General features: G+C 62.9%; 3 protein-coding genes across 3 annotated transcripts; 1 reads left to right on the top strand and 2 right to left on the bottom strand.

Annotated features, from left to right (window-relative positions):
* Nucleotides 1–132: 132 nt before the first annotated feature.
* On the bottom strand, nucleotides 133–4,471 carry JCM10292_007607 (uncharacterized protein; the record flags this gene model as incomplete). Its single annotated transcript, XM_076646696.1, has 20 exons — nucleotides 133–244; nucleotides 310–468; nucleotides 542–790; nucleotides 852–969; nucleotides 1,031–1,056; nucleotides 1,116–1,190; nucleotides 1,294–1,463; nucleotides 1,524–1,713; nucleotides 1,780–1,787; nucleotides 2,391–2,452; nucleotides 2,511–2,575; nucleotides 2,921–3,091; nucleotides 3,146–3,335; nucleotides 3,391–3,464; nucleotides 3,521–3,637; nucleotides 3,702–3,776; nucleotides 3,837–4,030; nucleotides 4,075–4,261; nucleotides 4,327–4,334; nucleotides 4,403–4,471. The coding sequence occupies 20 exons, from the start codon at nucleotides 4,469–4,471 to the stop codon at nucleotides 133–135; spliced, it is 2,319 nt and encodes a 772-aa protein (XP_076507938.1).
* Nucleotides 4,472–4,642: 171 nt separating this feature from the next.
* On the top strand, nucleotides 4,643–8,923 carry JCM10292_007606 (uncharacterized protein; the record flags this gene model as incomplete). Its single annotated transcript, XM_076646695.1, has 11 exons — nucleotides 4,643–4,666; nucleotides 4,755–5,741; nucleotides 5,796–6,506; nucleotides 6,563–6,885; nucleotides 6,940–7,630; nucleotides 7,683–7,802; nucleotides 7,858–7,949; nucleotides 8,004–8,184; nucleotides 8,242–8,646; nucleotides 8,704–8,819; nucleotides 8,887–8,923. 11 exons carry the CDS (start codon nucleotides 4,643–4,645, stop codon nucleotides 8,921–8,923), a joined length of 3,687 nt encoding a protein of 1,228 aa, XP_076507937.1.
* Nucleotides 8,924–9,017: 94 nt separating this feature from the next.
* On the bottom strand, nucleotides 9,018–12,804 carry JCM10292_007605 (uncharacterized protein; the record flags this gene model as incomplete). Its single annotated transcript, XM_076646694.1, has 8 exons — nucleotides 9,018–9,079; nucleotides 9,147–9,654; nucleotides 9,711–9,924; nucleotides 9,993–10,352; nucleotides 10,411–10,487; nucleotides 10,545–10,747; nucleotides 10,808–11,699; nucleotides 11,755–12,804. 8 exons carry the CDS (start codon nucleotides 12,802–12,804, stop codon nucleotides 9,018–9,020), a joined length of 3,366 nt encoding a protein of 1,121 aa, XP_076507936.1.
* Nucleotides 12,805–14,561: the final 1,757 nt, after the last annotated feature.

The raw sequence follows: 14,561 nt of genomic DNA, 5'->3' as shown, positions 1-14,561 counted from the left end.
TCGTTGTAGCATAGCTCGCACAGCAGGAAAACTCGCTTTCGCTCCGTTCATGACTGAGGATATTGCGACGCCGCGACGAGTGTGCAAGCGGCAACTAAGCAAGCGACTCCTGCCCCCTCCACCCTGCCCGCCTCACCTCGCCCTCCCCTTCTTGCCGACCTTGACCCACGAGCCCGCGCCTTTGATGGCATCCGTCTCGATGACCTGTTCGTACCCGTTCTCGTCGTCGCCCTCTTCGTGGTTCCTGCTTGCACGAGCAAGATCAGCGAGCTCGCAGCAAAAAGACCGAAGCGCGAGCGACAGACGGACTGGTCGCCCGGCCCGACAATGGGCGTTGCCGCCCTGAGCGCCCAGCCGAGGTCTCCTCCGAGCCCGTGACAGCTGCTGAAGAAGCGGAGGAAGCGCGCGACGCGCCAGCTGGACGTCAGGAGGACGTCACGCGCGTCGTCCGTCTCGCGGTGGTCGATCCTGCGAGACCGGTCGTGAGCGCTCAGCAAATGAGTCACGGTAGATACAAGCCAGAAGCAAGACAAGAACCCACAAGACCATCTTCGGCGCGACGTGGGTGTGGAACGACGAGCGGTCCTGCAGACGTAGTTCCGGGATCGCCTCGAGGAACGACTCGAGGTGAATCCCGGCGAGGTAGATGCGCTTGAGGTTCGAGAAGCGGCCGTAGGTGCGGATCATGGCTGCCATCTTGTCGATGATGGACGCTTCGCCGCAGTCCATGATCTGATTGTTGGGGATGCTCGAGAAGCCCGCCATGAACATGTCCCACGTGTCGTCTCGTCTGCGAGCAATGCGCTTGCTCGTCAGTCGCATGGCCGGAGAAGACAGCAGGAGACACGCACGTGAGGACACGGCTTTGCTTGAGGTTGTAGACGAGCGCCTTCTTGTTGTGCCAAACGTAGCAGAGCACTCCGGGTTGCAGCGGCTCGTCTTCGCCCTCGTCAAGCTCGATGTTGTGCTCTACGAGCTCGAAGAGCAGGACAGTCAGTAGTGAGTCCGCGCGAGGGCACGGAGCACGCACCGCGCAGGTCTTTCTCGACCTCCCAGCTGAACCGTACTCACCAGATCAGCGCGCTTGAGAAAAAGGGGACATGAATACTACGCACCGAACCCTGGCGCCGATGTCAGCTCCGCCGAGGTAGCCGTTGCCGATGGCGCCCTCGTTGAAAGGCGCGGTCGAGCTGCGCAAGAAGCATTTCCATGTGAGCGAGTGACCTTCTTAAGTTGCCTCTGCGCGCCATTCCTCCTCGAAATGAAGCAGCAAGAGGCCAGGACACCACGCACGCGTCGATGAGAATGAGGATGAAGGGCGGGCCGGCTTGCGCTGGGGCCGCCTTCGACTTGGGCGGGGACGGACGGGGCGGGGCGGACGCGAGCAGGCGGTCGACGGCCTGCTGGCGCTCGTCGCGCATGCGATGGGCCTCGGCGACTTTCTGACGCGTCTCTTCGACGAGCTATGGAGGCCAAGGACTCGGTCAGCGTGGCCTTTGTTCCGGCCGGGCGCGAGTGCTCACGGCGGTCCAGTCGGCGACTTCGCGGCGGAGCTCCTGCAGCTGATACGCGTGCGCGTGCATGCGCACTTCGAGGTCGGGGTTAGGAGGGGGCGTCGGTGGGATTTGGGCGCGCAGGTGCTCGATTTCACCGAGCTCCTGCACTTCGTCGTTGAGGAGCCGGGCGACAAAGTCGTCCTGCGCCGTCAGCAGCCTGCGCGAGAGGACAAGTGGGTCAGTGAGTTCGACAATAGCCCTGGAGCTCGGACATGTGCCGCACCCCTGCCACTGCGCGTGTGTGCGAGCGAGGTGGAGCTCGTCGGGTCAGCTCAGGTGGGGAAGCGACGCGGCGGGACGGGCGCACCTCGCTGATAAGCGTGTGCCGCATGTTTGGATCATTCTCCCCGTTGGCCTCCATTGTGCTCGCCTAGGCGCGGAGAGGGACACGAAGCGGCAGCGGGTCAAGTCGAGAAGAGCGGAGGAGAGACGGAAGCGCTCGCGGTCACTGCGACCGTGTGCGTTGCGTTGCGTGCTGTAGTTCAGGTAACAGAAAATGCGAATGTACAGCTACGAACAGACGAAGGGTACGAAAGCTACACTGACGAGCAAGGAGCCACTACTTCCACCTTGCGAGGACAACCGGGTCACTGTAGAGTCGAGCACGTCAGCTTGAAGCGCTCCTGCCGAAGCTGGGAAGACATACTGAGAGAACATGCAGCTGCAAGCGAGTGGCGCAGGTCATCTAGGCGGCACTGGGGAGCAAGGCAGCGATGAGAAACGCACCGACTCCCTTGGTGCTGCTCCGACCAGAAGCACCTGCCCATTTTCAGCAGACCCTGAAGGAGCCTCGTAAGCAGACAGACGCTATGGAAAGCGCATGCGACGACGCACCGCGCAAGCACGCCTGCTCACCTCCTCCTTGAACCGCTCGATCTGATTCTCAGTCAGGTGATCTGCAAAAGAGGCGTGAAGTCAATGAATGCTCAACAGACAGCGTGATCAGCCACGCACAATCGTGCGAGCGCGGGCACACACGGTTCCTGCAGCCGTTAAGGCCAAGGTAGAAGTAAAAGCAACTGACAGGTCCTGCGTAAGTTTCTGGGCCTGGAAACGTCGGGATGCGGTGAAAGAGCTACATGGGCGGATCTGCGAGCCCGAGAGCGTGAGCAGAGGTGTAAAGAGCAGGCGAGAAGAGGCAAGGTACCCTGCTGAAGGAGGCTGCGATTCGGGTTGATCTTCCGCCCCTCGACGGCGGACGGTGCGTAGCGAGAGCTGGCCCCCGATGGCTTGCCCGAGCGACCCGACACACGCGTCCATTCGTTCGAGTCGGCTTCGCTCCTTCCGCGGCGGCTAGATTCGCAGATCGAAAGAGGAGGATTCAGCGCGTGTTTTGTTCGGAACGGGATGGCGTGAACACGGACCTCGACGGAGCGGCCGAAGCGGCCGAAGCGATCGGGCGGTCTGACGAGAACGTTTGCGCCTGGCTGCTGCCGCTGCCGAGCGGGCGCGCCGCATCCGAGAGGAAGAGGTTGCCAAACGAGACGGTCGGGCCGCCGATCTCGCCCAAGTAGTCCTCGCTCGCGTGCTTGACGCTGCGGCTCGATGTGTCAGAGGACATCACATCCGCGAGAGAGGAGCAGGCGTACAGCACGACCTTAGCCATGACCGTCTCGTTGAAGTCCTGGTCGGCCTCGACGCCCTGATCGCCGACCTTCGACACGGCGGGAATCAGCGCGGAGGCAGGGTGTGTGCCGGCAATGTAGATGCGCTCGAGTCCGCGCATGAAGCCGAGCTTGACGACGATGGCCGCCATGTGCACCTCAACTGGCGCATTCTCTGCAAGACCGGAAGTGAGCGAGGGACAGGCAGCGTGCGACGCGTCGTCACTCACGGTCAATTTCGATGACATGGTGAGTAGGTGGACGGCTGAAAGCGTCGGCAAAGTTCTTCCACGTCGACGGCGCGCTGCAACACAAGTCCGTTGATGAGGTCCGAGAATAGACACGCCGAACGGTACACACCTGATGATCTGCTGGCTTGAAAGCGTCGTTACGAGCGCCTTGCGGTCGTAGATGAAGGTCGTGTAAATTGTCGGCTCGCTTCCGTCGCTCGTGCCAAGGTCGAGCGAGATTTGGTTGCTGTGAGGGCGAGTGCGGCCGAGTCAGCGACAGGAGAATCGATCGCTCGGATACGTAAGCTCACCGGATTAGTTCGGCAGCCTGCTTTGCGCCGAGTTTGCCGTTCTGTATGAGCTGGTTGCCGAAGGGCGCAACGTTGCTGCGTGCGGATAAGGTCAGGACCATTGCAAGCGCGAAGGCTGAGCAACCGCAGGCGCACCCATTAATCAGGACGAGAGCTGTGCGCGGACCTTTGATGCCTGCGCTGCGCACGCCGACCTTGGGCGACTCGGCGTTGTCTTCGTTCGCGGCTGACGCCTGGAGCGACCTGAGCTGCGAGTCGAGCAGCTCGCTGGTCCGCTCCGAGCCTTCGCGTTCGGTGGCCAAGCTTCGGAGCTCCTTGTCGCGCAGTTCCTGTGAGCACCGGGCGAGCATACCGACACCGAGCTGCTACGCACCAGGCGAAGCCCTTCGAGCTGTTCCTCAACGTCCTTGACCAGCTTGAGCAGCTCGACCTCCTCGTGTCCGACAGCGCCGTAGCTCTTCGCTTGCTCTGCAGCCTCGCACAGCCCAATGAAGCGCTGATGCGTCGCGTAGCGCTTCTGGATGACATCGGCGACGAATGAGTCCTGCAGACTCATCAGCCTGTCGGACGAGACACAGCGCGTGAGCGAGCTCTCGGAGAAGTCTGCAGATATCGTGCAGCGCACTTCTGCCACTGCAAAGGCGAGTTGCGAGGCGTCAGTCGACCTCATCAGTTGGGTGACGAGCGGGAGGCGGGCGGACCTTGTCGGCGTCTAACTGGACGTCCAGAACCGAGTCAGCGCTTGTAAAGCCCTTCTGAGCGACCTCCATCTTGCTTTCGAGCAGTCTGGGCGAGAGCAAGAGCGAAAGAAGCGGAACCCGCCGGTCGTGAGCAAAGTGCGCGTGCACAGACCCTCACTCCGCGGGCAGTGCAGCCAGCAATGTGAGCAGCATCAGCTTTGAGCTGCAACAGCCCAGTACGCGGGTCGCCCTCTCGTGCGGATGTTGCGCTCGAGCCTCGACGTCGTCCGAGGAAAAGCACAGGGCGCTCGCTCTCACTGCTCGTCGCTGTTCTCGCTGGTAAAGCGCTCGGAAAATCAATCTGGCTGGACAGGGCTACGCTACGTTCCCGCGCTCGTCGCAGGGGACCCCGACGACGAGCGGGAGCGCTACCCCACATCGCCCGATCTCGTCGCCCGTCCTGCCCATCGACATTGCGAGCGGCTCTTCGCTCTACACTCGCCTCGCCGGGAGCTTCGTTCCAAGCAGTTGGGGCACCGTCCGCCAGGGCGACGACGGCAGCGGATCCGTTTCGCGAGGACGACCCGACGGGAGCTCGCGGTGGAGCGACGGACGCTATCGAAGCCCGGCCGAGCAGGCCGAGCACGAGGGAAACGCAGAGAGCTGGGGCGTGCTCACGGCGGCCCTCGCACGGCAAAGTGGCGCGTCAGACGAGTCGTCGCCGCGACGGCTCAGTCGACGAAGGAGCAGGTCGAGCCTGCTGGGACCGTCGAGCGCCGAGGAGCAACGGCGGCGACAGAGGAGCAGGACTCTGACGGACTCGATTCTGCAAGAGGAGCCCGAGAGCTACACAACGGCCGACTCGGCGCTCGACATCGGCGGCGGTGCCTCCCTCGGTGCAGAAAGCCACGCTTCCGCGGCGCAGGAGCCGTCAAACAGCGAACTCAGCCTTCACGACGCTGAAGACGGCAATGTTGACGACGACACCTCTGACGACGGAGACCCCCCTCTGCTACATCGACTTAAACAGTCGAATCCGCTCCTTCGCGCGAGTCGCCGCCTCTTCCCTCGCCCGGCCCTCGCCAAGAACGTTATCAAATGTGTCCTCGCCTACTTCCTCGCCGAACAATTCACCTTCCACCCCATTCTCTCGGATCTCGTCGGCGCTCCCTGGGACGTAGACGGCCCGGTGCGCAATGCTCACGTCGTGGCGACCGTTGCCGTCTACTTCATGCCCGCTCGCACTCAAGGCGGAATGATCGAAGCCAATCTGTTTGTCGTCGTTGGCGCCGCCTACGCCGTTTTCCTCACTTGCGGCTCGATGGCCTTTGCCGTTCTCTTCGAGCGGCTTGACGCGTTGGTGCGCCTTAACAGTTTCAAACGATTGCAGTCACTCGCTGATCTCTTTCTGCAGAGGCTCGGTCACGCTTTCGTCCTCCTTCTTTGGCTCGGCGGCGGATATGCCCTGCTCGCTTACGTCAAGGTCGTCTTCAACAAGCCGACACTATCAACTGCGTGCTCCCTCGTCTCGCTCGTCTGCTCGCCCATCATCACCAAAGAGGGCGCGTACCATCTCGGGGCCTTCCGCACGCAGTCAATCCAGCAGGTCCTCTTCATTGCCCTGGTCGGCGCGCTCATCTCGAACGTCATCTGCTTCGCCGTGTGGCCACAAAGCGCAACGAGCAAGCTCCAAGGCGACGTCAACAAGACACTCGAATCGTTCAGCACGCTCGTCGAGATGCTCACCAAGACGTTCCTCCTCGACACCGATTTCAGCACGCGACCCGCCGAGCTGAAAAAGGCGATCGACGCACACCAAGCCGCCTTCACAACCCTCAAGTCGTCGCTCTCACAGGCCAAGTACGAGGTGTTCGACTCGCGCATGGCCGGAACAACCAAGTCGTACGATGCTGCCGTCTCCAGCATGACCCGCCTCGCGCAGGGCCTGACAGGCATGCGGGCCGGCTGCGCTCTGCAGTGGGAGCTTCTGCAAGCTCGCGATGATGGCCGCCTCGACAACAACGGCGATGGGGCAGGTGCCCAGTCTCGTGCAGATCTGCTCGACGAGCTCGCCGTGCTCGAGCGCTTTCGCGACCGAGTTGCGCCGTCCCTCCAGCAGCTCACGGTTTGTCGACTCCATGAACCTCGGACTCTGCTGCTCACTGACCGGACCATGCACAGGTCATCAGCAAGCAGTCGCTGCAGTTCCTTCAGACGTCCTTCGTCCGCACGCGAGCGGGCTCTTCGACGCGCAAAGCGCTCCGACGCGACGACCCCGAAGCGGCGCTGTCGGTTGACGACCTCCTCTCGCTACAAACGGAGCTCGAGGAAAGCCTCACGCTCTTCCGCCGCGAGCACAGCAAAGCTGTCAAGGTCCTGTACCGCTCGCTGCCGGAGAGGACGCTCGTGGGGAACGAGCCGCTCGTCTCGGACCCGTTTGGCGACCCGTCTACCGACTCAAAAGGCCAAGCGCCGAACGACAATCTCTTTCGTATCTATCACTTGTACGTCTTACGGCTCCTACGTTCGACGGGAAGACGCTAAGTATCGAAGCGCAGCTGCTTCAATTACGAGGAGTGGGCCGCCGAGCTGCTCAACCTACTCAACATTTTCCTACACCTCCGGGCGATCGAAGAGCACGTCGAACGCGAGATTCTGGAGCGACGGCGACGGTGGGGCGTCTTCGCCGGCTTTGCCCGATTCTTCGCCGTTCTGTTCGGCCGCAAAAGCGCCGTGGCGGCCGAGACGACGCTCAATCAGAAGGCGGCGCAGCTCGGTCGGCAGTTCTCGCGGGCTCTGCAGCCACCACGCAGCAAGTACCGCTCCGTCTTTCCCAAGATCGTCGACGGCGCACTTTCATCGCACCAAGTCGAGTCGAGCGACTTCTCCTTCGTCGGACGCATCAAGCTCGCCTTTTGGCGCCTCAGCTACCGCCTGCGAGAGCCCAACGTCCGCTTTGCCATAAAGACAGGCGCAGGAGCCGCCGTCCTCGCTTCGGCTGCGTTCATCCCGCGACTGCGTCCGCTCTGGCTCGAGTGGCGTGGCGAGTGGGCATTGATCTCGTACATGGTCATCATGGCCCCCGCTCTCGGCGCGACCAACTTTCTCGCCTTCGGCCGCGTGGTCGGCACTGCCGCTGGAGCCGTAACCGCTGTGGGGTGCTACGAGGCGTTCCCGGAAAACCCTGTCGTCCTTCCGATCCTCGGAGCACTCTTTTCGGCGCCGTGCTTCTATGTGGCGATCACTCGTGTGCGTGTTGACTCGCCTACAGGTGGACAAGTCACTGACGGTTGATCAGCAGCCTCAATACGCGCAGGCCTCGCGTTTCGTCCTTCTCACCTTCAACCTGACGTGCCTCTACTGCTTCAATTTGCGTGAAGCCGACACTCGCGTCGTCTCAATCGCCTTTCACCGATCTATCGTGAGTCGGACTCTCGGTCCCAGACTGCGCGTATGCTGACCCCGTACTGGAACAGGCCGTCATTGTCGGTGTCTTGTGGGGTTTGCTCATCAACAGCTATGTCTGGCCGTTTGAGGCGCGGCGCGAGCTGCGGCGCGGTTTGTCCGAGTGCGTTCCAACCTTCAAATGCTCTGACAGCCCATTAACCCTGACCTCTTACAGGTTCTTCCTGAACTCTTCCTATCTATACGAGCGGATCGTCCGGACCTACTCGCACGGAGGCGCCTCTCCCCTCTCGACGCCAGCTGACACGGACAATGAGCATACTGCGCTTCTCTCGCCGGCAAGGTCGCACGAAGACTTCGTGGCCATGGAGATCGAGCTCCAACTCACGCTCATTCGCGTGCGTCATGCAGTCCCAAGCCATGATCTTTGCAAGTCTGACAACGCATGCGCGCAGGTCAATGGCTTACTAGCTTCGACCAGGCACGAGCCTCGCCTCAAGGGCCCCTTCCCCGTCGTCGCATACAGGAGCATCGTCATCTCGTGCCAGGCCATCCTCGACTCCCTCACCGCCGTCGTTCGCATGACCAAGCGGGATGCGTGGCTTGCCGTCATTCGACGCGACTTCGTCCTTCCCGTCAATCGCGAGCGCCGCGAATTGGTCGGCAACGTCGTCCTCTACTTCTCGCTCCTGTCGTCAGCCGTCATGCTCAAGTCACCGATGCCTGCCTTCCTGCCACCTGCGGCCGAGGCGAGAGAGCGCCTCATACTCAAGCTGCGCGAGCTTGAGATCGTCAAGCGCCGACTCGTCAGGGGCGGTAGCGAGAGCTTGCTGTATTACGCGTATGCACTCTCGATGAAGGTGGGCCTTTGCTCAATTGTCTGAGCAGCCGAACGCTTACGTATTCATCGCTTGCAGGACGTCATCTCGCAGCTCAACGAGGTTGGTGCGACCTTCCAGCAACTCTTCGGCGTCATCGGCACGTTTTCCCCAATTATCTCGCCTCGCAGCGTGGCTCATCCCTCGAATCACAGGTGGGTCAACTGTCGCCGACTTCGAAGCGTTGTTCGAAGCGTCACCTTCGACGCCGGGCAATCTCAGCGAGGACGACAGCGACGAGTCGAGCTCGGAGCGCTGAGCGCTGCCATTCTCTGTCCTCTCGCACGTTTGTACTGTCCATAGACATCGCACCGCAACCTGCTCGACTTGCATTTGATCGCATACATGAGAAGCTATGCGTTCCGCTGCGCCTGCGAAGCCTGCACGATCTGGCGCGACTGGCGCATGGCAACCACTACGCGAGGGACAAGCGGGTGAGGATACCGTCCAGTAAGATGGCAGAGACGGACGAGAGGGCGTACCCGTGTTGGTGGCGGACCGAAGCTCGAGCTGGCTGCGAGCGAGCTTGAATGCCTCGACCTCGATGTCCTCGTCGGACGGCTCAATCTGGCCTTGCGCCTTGAGATCCTCCTCGGCTTTCTCGTATAGGTCCTCGTCGGCAGCGTAGTTGAGCACGACGGCGATCGAGAGGAGTACGTCGGCGCGATACTGGCGACGCTCGGTTTCGCCGAGCTGCTCGTATCGCTGCGAGCCTGTCGGGCGGTCGCCACCGTTCGCCGCACCGGACGCCCAGTCGTCGATCGCCTGCTGCACCTCCTCGAGCATCTCGGCAGTCATCTCGCCGAAAGCCGACTTCTGCGCGAGCTGGTCGCGCCGCGTGCCGCCGGCAAAGAAGTCGTCGTTGTACTCCTGCGCGATGGGGAAGTCCTCGCTGATGATGCGCTGGAACTTGGGCGGGAGGTGGACTGTGCAGTACTCGCGCAGATCCTCGAAGTAGCCCTTGCGGATGTCGAGCTTGGTTTCGCCAATCTGTCGAGGCAGAGCATGAGACACGATCGAGACATAACCCGGGCACGTAGGCCTACGTTGACCGTGAAGAAGCCTTTGTCCCTGGATGTGAGCAGGTTCTTGCGCGTGACGCGCCCGAGCGACCCGTCAGTCCACTCGAGTACGAAGCGGCCTGTCGCATTCTTGCGCGGCGCTCCCGATTTCGTCGGAGAAGGCGGCTCGTAACGAGCAGCTCGAGCTGCCCACCACGCGCCTTTTTGACGGCCGAGGCAGATGAAGGGAAAGATGAAGCTGCAGAAGGGACGCAGGTGAGTCGTAGCCTCACCGGACTGGATGCATCAGGTGAGAAGGACGCGTACCCAGCATCCTCGCCGCCACCTCGGAGCCACTCCTCGTCGTCCGACTGCGTCTTCTCGGCCTCGCTCGCTGCGCTCGACTCGTCGCTCGAGTCGCGGGTGGCTTCGCTCCTACCCTTTCCGTTTGTGGCCGCGCCCTTGTGCCCAAGGCTCGACGGGGGAAGGAGCAAGTCGTCGTCATCGTCGTCGCCTGCCGAATCTTTCTCGAGAGCAATCTCGAGTACGCGACCGAAGACCTCGTCGCCGGGGCCCGGGACGTCGGGCGAGTCTCGGAAGGTGAGGCGGTCGAACGCGAGCTTGGTCGGGTTGCGGAAGGTGACAATGTCGTCATGGCTGGGCGCCTCGAAGCTCACCAGCTCGGCACTATGACGAGCAAGTCAGCCTCGAGAGTTGAGCTCGAAGCAAGGCGAGCGAAACTGACGAGTGATCCAGGATCTTGTTTTCCTGGTCGAGGTAGAGCTTGACCCGAAGCGGCTTCTCCCAGTGGAAACCGGCGAGCTGTGGGAACGGAGAAATCAACAGAGTGCGTAAATGTGCTAACCGGATTGAACGAACCTCGCCTGGCCACCAGAAGCCGTCCTGGGCATCCTTGCGAATGTGCACCCAGAGTGGCCGTCCTCGAGGCAGCGCGTTCAGGCTCCAGCCCTTCGCCCGCTGCTGCGACGTCTGCGGCGTCGCTTTGTCGTTGCCGAGAATCTGGCTAGCGAAGGAGCTGGGCGGCGGGAGGAGCGAGTTCTTCGACGGTGTCGAGGTGGGAGCTGCATAGGTACCGGCTCAGTAAAGCGGCGTGTATGAGTGAAGAAAAGTACTGTACGTACCAGGCAAGTCGTCTTCCTCTGTGGCTCTGTTCTTCCCCTTTGCCGTCTTGCCGTTTTGACGAGCCCGCGCCTTGCCTACCTTTGTCGGAGACGACGACGGAGAAGGGACCGGCTGCTTTGCCTTGGCAAGCGAAGGCCTGCCTCGCTTGCGTGCAGCGGGCTTCTCCACGAACGAGTCGCCCTCGTCTACGTCTTCCGACTCGTCCTCCTCCTCCACCTCGCTCGACGGCGACGTTTCGCGCAGCGACTCGCGCAGGCTTTTCCGTCGCCTCGTCCCGCGATTCATCTCCGCCGCCGCCTCTCGGACAGGCGTCGGCACTTCGTCGTCCTTCTTCGCGCGACCGCGACCCTTCCGTGCGGGCGGCTGCTTCTCTGCCCGCCCGACCTTCTCGTCCGCACCAACGCCATTGTCCGCCACTTCAGCGGACTGCTCCTTCGCCTTGCCCTTGCCGCGCGCAGTGGCACGGTTCTTCGCCTCGGTCGAGACGGGCGCGGCAGCCTTCTTGACCGTCGGCAGGGTGGACGCCCTGCGCGCCTTCTTCTTGGGCGAGGGGTTGTCGATCTCGCTCGAGGCAGGCGCAGGGTCTTGCTCCTCGCCCGCCTCGGCCGTTCCAGAGCCGCCTGCGCTGCTGCGCGTGCGGCGAGTGCGCTTCGGGCTGGCGCGGGGCGGTGTGGCAGCAGCAGGAGCGGGAGCTGGCGAGGTGCGCTCAGCCTGGGACGGGGGAAGAGACGAGAGTGGCGAGGAGGGAGGGACGGCTGCGTGCGTCTGTGAGAGCGGATGCGGGGAAGCGGGCTGAGCGGCCGAGGCGGTTGAGGTGGACGTGGATGCGACGTTGGACGTGCTTGGTCGAGGAGAGCCGCGAGGAGATTTGGGAGAGGCCCGAGATGCGGTCTGCAGGTGTAAAGCGATCAGCTCGCATTCTGCTCGTAAGTTTGAGACAGCGCACCCTTGAGCGAGTCTCGAGTACGAGTTCGAACTTCTGCGGCGTCCGACTGCGCTTGTCCGAATCCACTGGCGAGTCGACCTCCATGTCGGAACCCTTGCGTGTTGCGCGACCGGTCACCTTTGGCACAGTGGGCGACGCGGGCCGCGTCCCGCCAGAGAGACTGCGCGTCGAGCTTGCGCTGGCGGTGCGAATCATCGCGGACGAAGCCGAGACAGGGATCTCGACGCAGTCGAACCGCGCTGGCCCGCCTGACGAGCGGTGTCCCGCCTGCTTCGAGTGCGCAAGGCCCGGCGCAGAACGACTGCTCGCGCTCATCGCAAGTTCATCGTCCGAGTCTGCCTCGGCGAGAGAGCCCATGCCGCTCGCCCGGACGCGGATGGACGCAGAAGGTGCGCGCACGCCGTGGCGAGCGGAAGAAGCCGGGTCGACGTTCTCGACCTGATTGTCGGACGCGGGAACGGGCGTCTTTGACCGGTGGCGAGACCCGGCCGAGCGTGTTGGAGAGCTCTGCAACAGGTCGTTGTGCGGCTCGACGGACTGGCTGCGGGCGCAAAAGCCGGACGCGTGGGAGCGGCCTGCGGAAGACGCGGCGGAAGGGGTGGGTATTATGCGGAGCGGGTCGGGCGACTCGTCGGCGATTTCAGTCTGCGTGAGCTGGAAAGTCGACTTGGGCGGCGACAGCGTCGCATTTTGCGTGCCGGCAGTGAGGGTGGCCTGCGAAGAGCCGGACGATGGGTGCGTTGTGTACGATGACATCCGAGGGGGCGTGACGGGGCGCTCCGGCTGCGCCGCAGGAGGAAGCTCGAGCCCTGCGCTCGATGCTGGCTGAGTCGCGGGCTGGCCCGATGCGGGTCCGACCGTCTCGGCAGGAGCATCGTCGCGGTAGGCGGTGAAGGACGAAACGCTCGCCGCCGCATGTTCGTCCCGCATGAACGTGTCCTGAGCTCCGTCATGCCGGACAACTGTCGTCGCCTGCGCGTCCGCCATCGCGTACGTCTCGTCCACTGCCGCCTTCCCGCTACCGTCTGCGGCAGGAGCGTCGTCTGTCATGCGCCTGGCGCTGCACGCGGGCGTCCGACTCGCTGCGCTTGTTGCACTTGTCGTCGTGCGCGCTGTTACTGCGCTCTGGACGTCGTGGGAGTGAAGCACGGCGCGCGACGTTCGGCTGAGGCGGGGGGAGGGGCGCAGCCGTGACGTCGACGCGTTCTAGGCTGCCGAAAAGCGTGGGCGAGCTTGGAGACCCGATTGGAGGTCTCTAGCTGGCTCAGACCGGGCTCGAGCGGCGACGAGGCGAAGTGGTCCGGACGCAAGCGAGAGGCGATGAGAACACGCTCTCGTCGCTACCCGCTGCAGAAAACCGGGCGACTGCCGCGAGACCACAAGATGCCATAGCAGATACAGCCAGCGGCTCCGAACTACAAAAGAGGCGTCCGAGAACCGGGTAGTCCTACTCCTCCCGCGACAGCTTGAGCCGATGCGCCTCCTTCTCATTTTCAACCACGATCTTGAGCTCATTTGTCGAGCGCGATCAACCGGTTGTGAGGGATCTCGGGCGTCACTTGATGGAGCGCAGGGCGCCTGATCCAAGCAGACAGTTGGAACGAGAGGTCGACCTCGGCGCAGGACGAAGACAGCTGGGTCATCAACATCCGGCGTGACTGCGCCCTGCGAGGTGCATCGCACATGAATCGGTACCGGCGAGCACAATGAGCAGCGGGCGTGCGCCGTGGCCCCATCGTCGACGAGGACATCGAGCGCGAAGGTCGAAGGCAGCGGCAGCGTTCTCGACGCTGGCTCAGTCGGTCAAGCGCTCAGGTCGCGCTCAGCCCAGATGAAAGCAATGCGCAGTGCTTGTGCGGGTGGCCGCAAAACGCAGAGTAAGCAAGGAGAGGAAACGTGCCGCTCGACCTGGCCGTCAAGGCAGCGCGTAGCAAGCATAGGGCACCGCTGCGCAGGCGCATATCCTGTTTGAGGATAGCGCGTCGCACTTCATAGTCTAAAGCGCAAGCATCACTGGCAGGCAGTCTCGTACGACAATGCCTCCGCAGAGAGTCGCCGGAAGCGGGATCGGGAGCCATGTTTCGGCGGTGCCCTGTGGCACACCGCTCTGCGCAAGCGAGGTACCAGCGTGTGCAATCATCGTATTGAAGCGTGACTCTCGGTGATGAGGCTGCGACGGATCAGCGTCGGGTCCGCTCGCTGCTTGCCGGATCACCGGGAGGCGGGAGCGGCGCGAAAGAAGCGCGCAAGCAGCGCCCACGAGCCAGAACAGGGCTCACACAGCCTCCTGTTGCGCCTGTGCAGCACTGCACTACCCCACTCGGCGTGCCCAAGGTGCTGCATTCGCCGAGACGAGAGGGTCGGTCGGAACAGAGCGATGAGGGGAGCGAGAGCGACGACGGGCAGAGGAGGCGGATCGGCGCAGACCAGCGTGGCCAGTAGCACCAACTCGAAGCCTGGCACGCAAATCTGGCAGACTTGCGGCCTTAGCGGAGGCGGGGCGAGGCCAAAGAGTTGAGCGAGCCTCTCTCGCCTCTTGCGCTCCGTCGTTCTCCCTCGCCCCTCCACTCGCTGCTCTATTGTGCAGCTAGACAGCTAGCAGGCGTGCTCAAGAACCGCGCAAGCAAGTCAGGCTAGCTCCCTCACACCCGCGCCACTCTTCCCCACCTCGTCGACCCGCCCCCTCACTCCGTCCACCTTGTCAAGCTGGCGACCGTCAATGAGCGCACCTTTGCATCGACCTTCAGCGGGCTCAAGTCCACCGCCATAACCGCCGGCTGCTTCATCGTCGGCGGCCTCATCCTGAG

Source organism: Rhodotorula paludigena (assembly GCF_050403205.1).
Source record: "Rhodotorula paludigena JCM10292 DNA, Rt_paludigena_JCM10292v1_ctg5, whole genome shotgun sequence".
Classification (NCBI taxonomy): Eukaryota; Fungi; Basidiomycota; class Microbotryomycetes; order Sporidiobolales; family Sporidiobolaceae; genus Rhodotorula; species Rhodotorula paludigena.
This window is presented reverse-complemented; position numbering and strand designations above follow the sequence as displayed.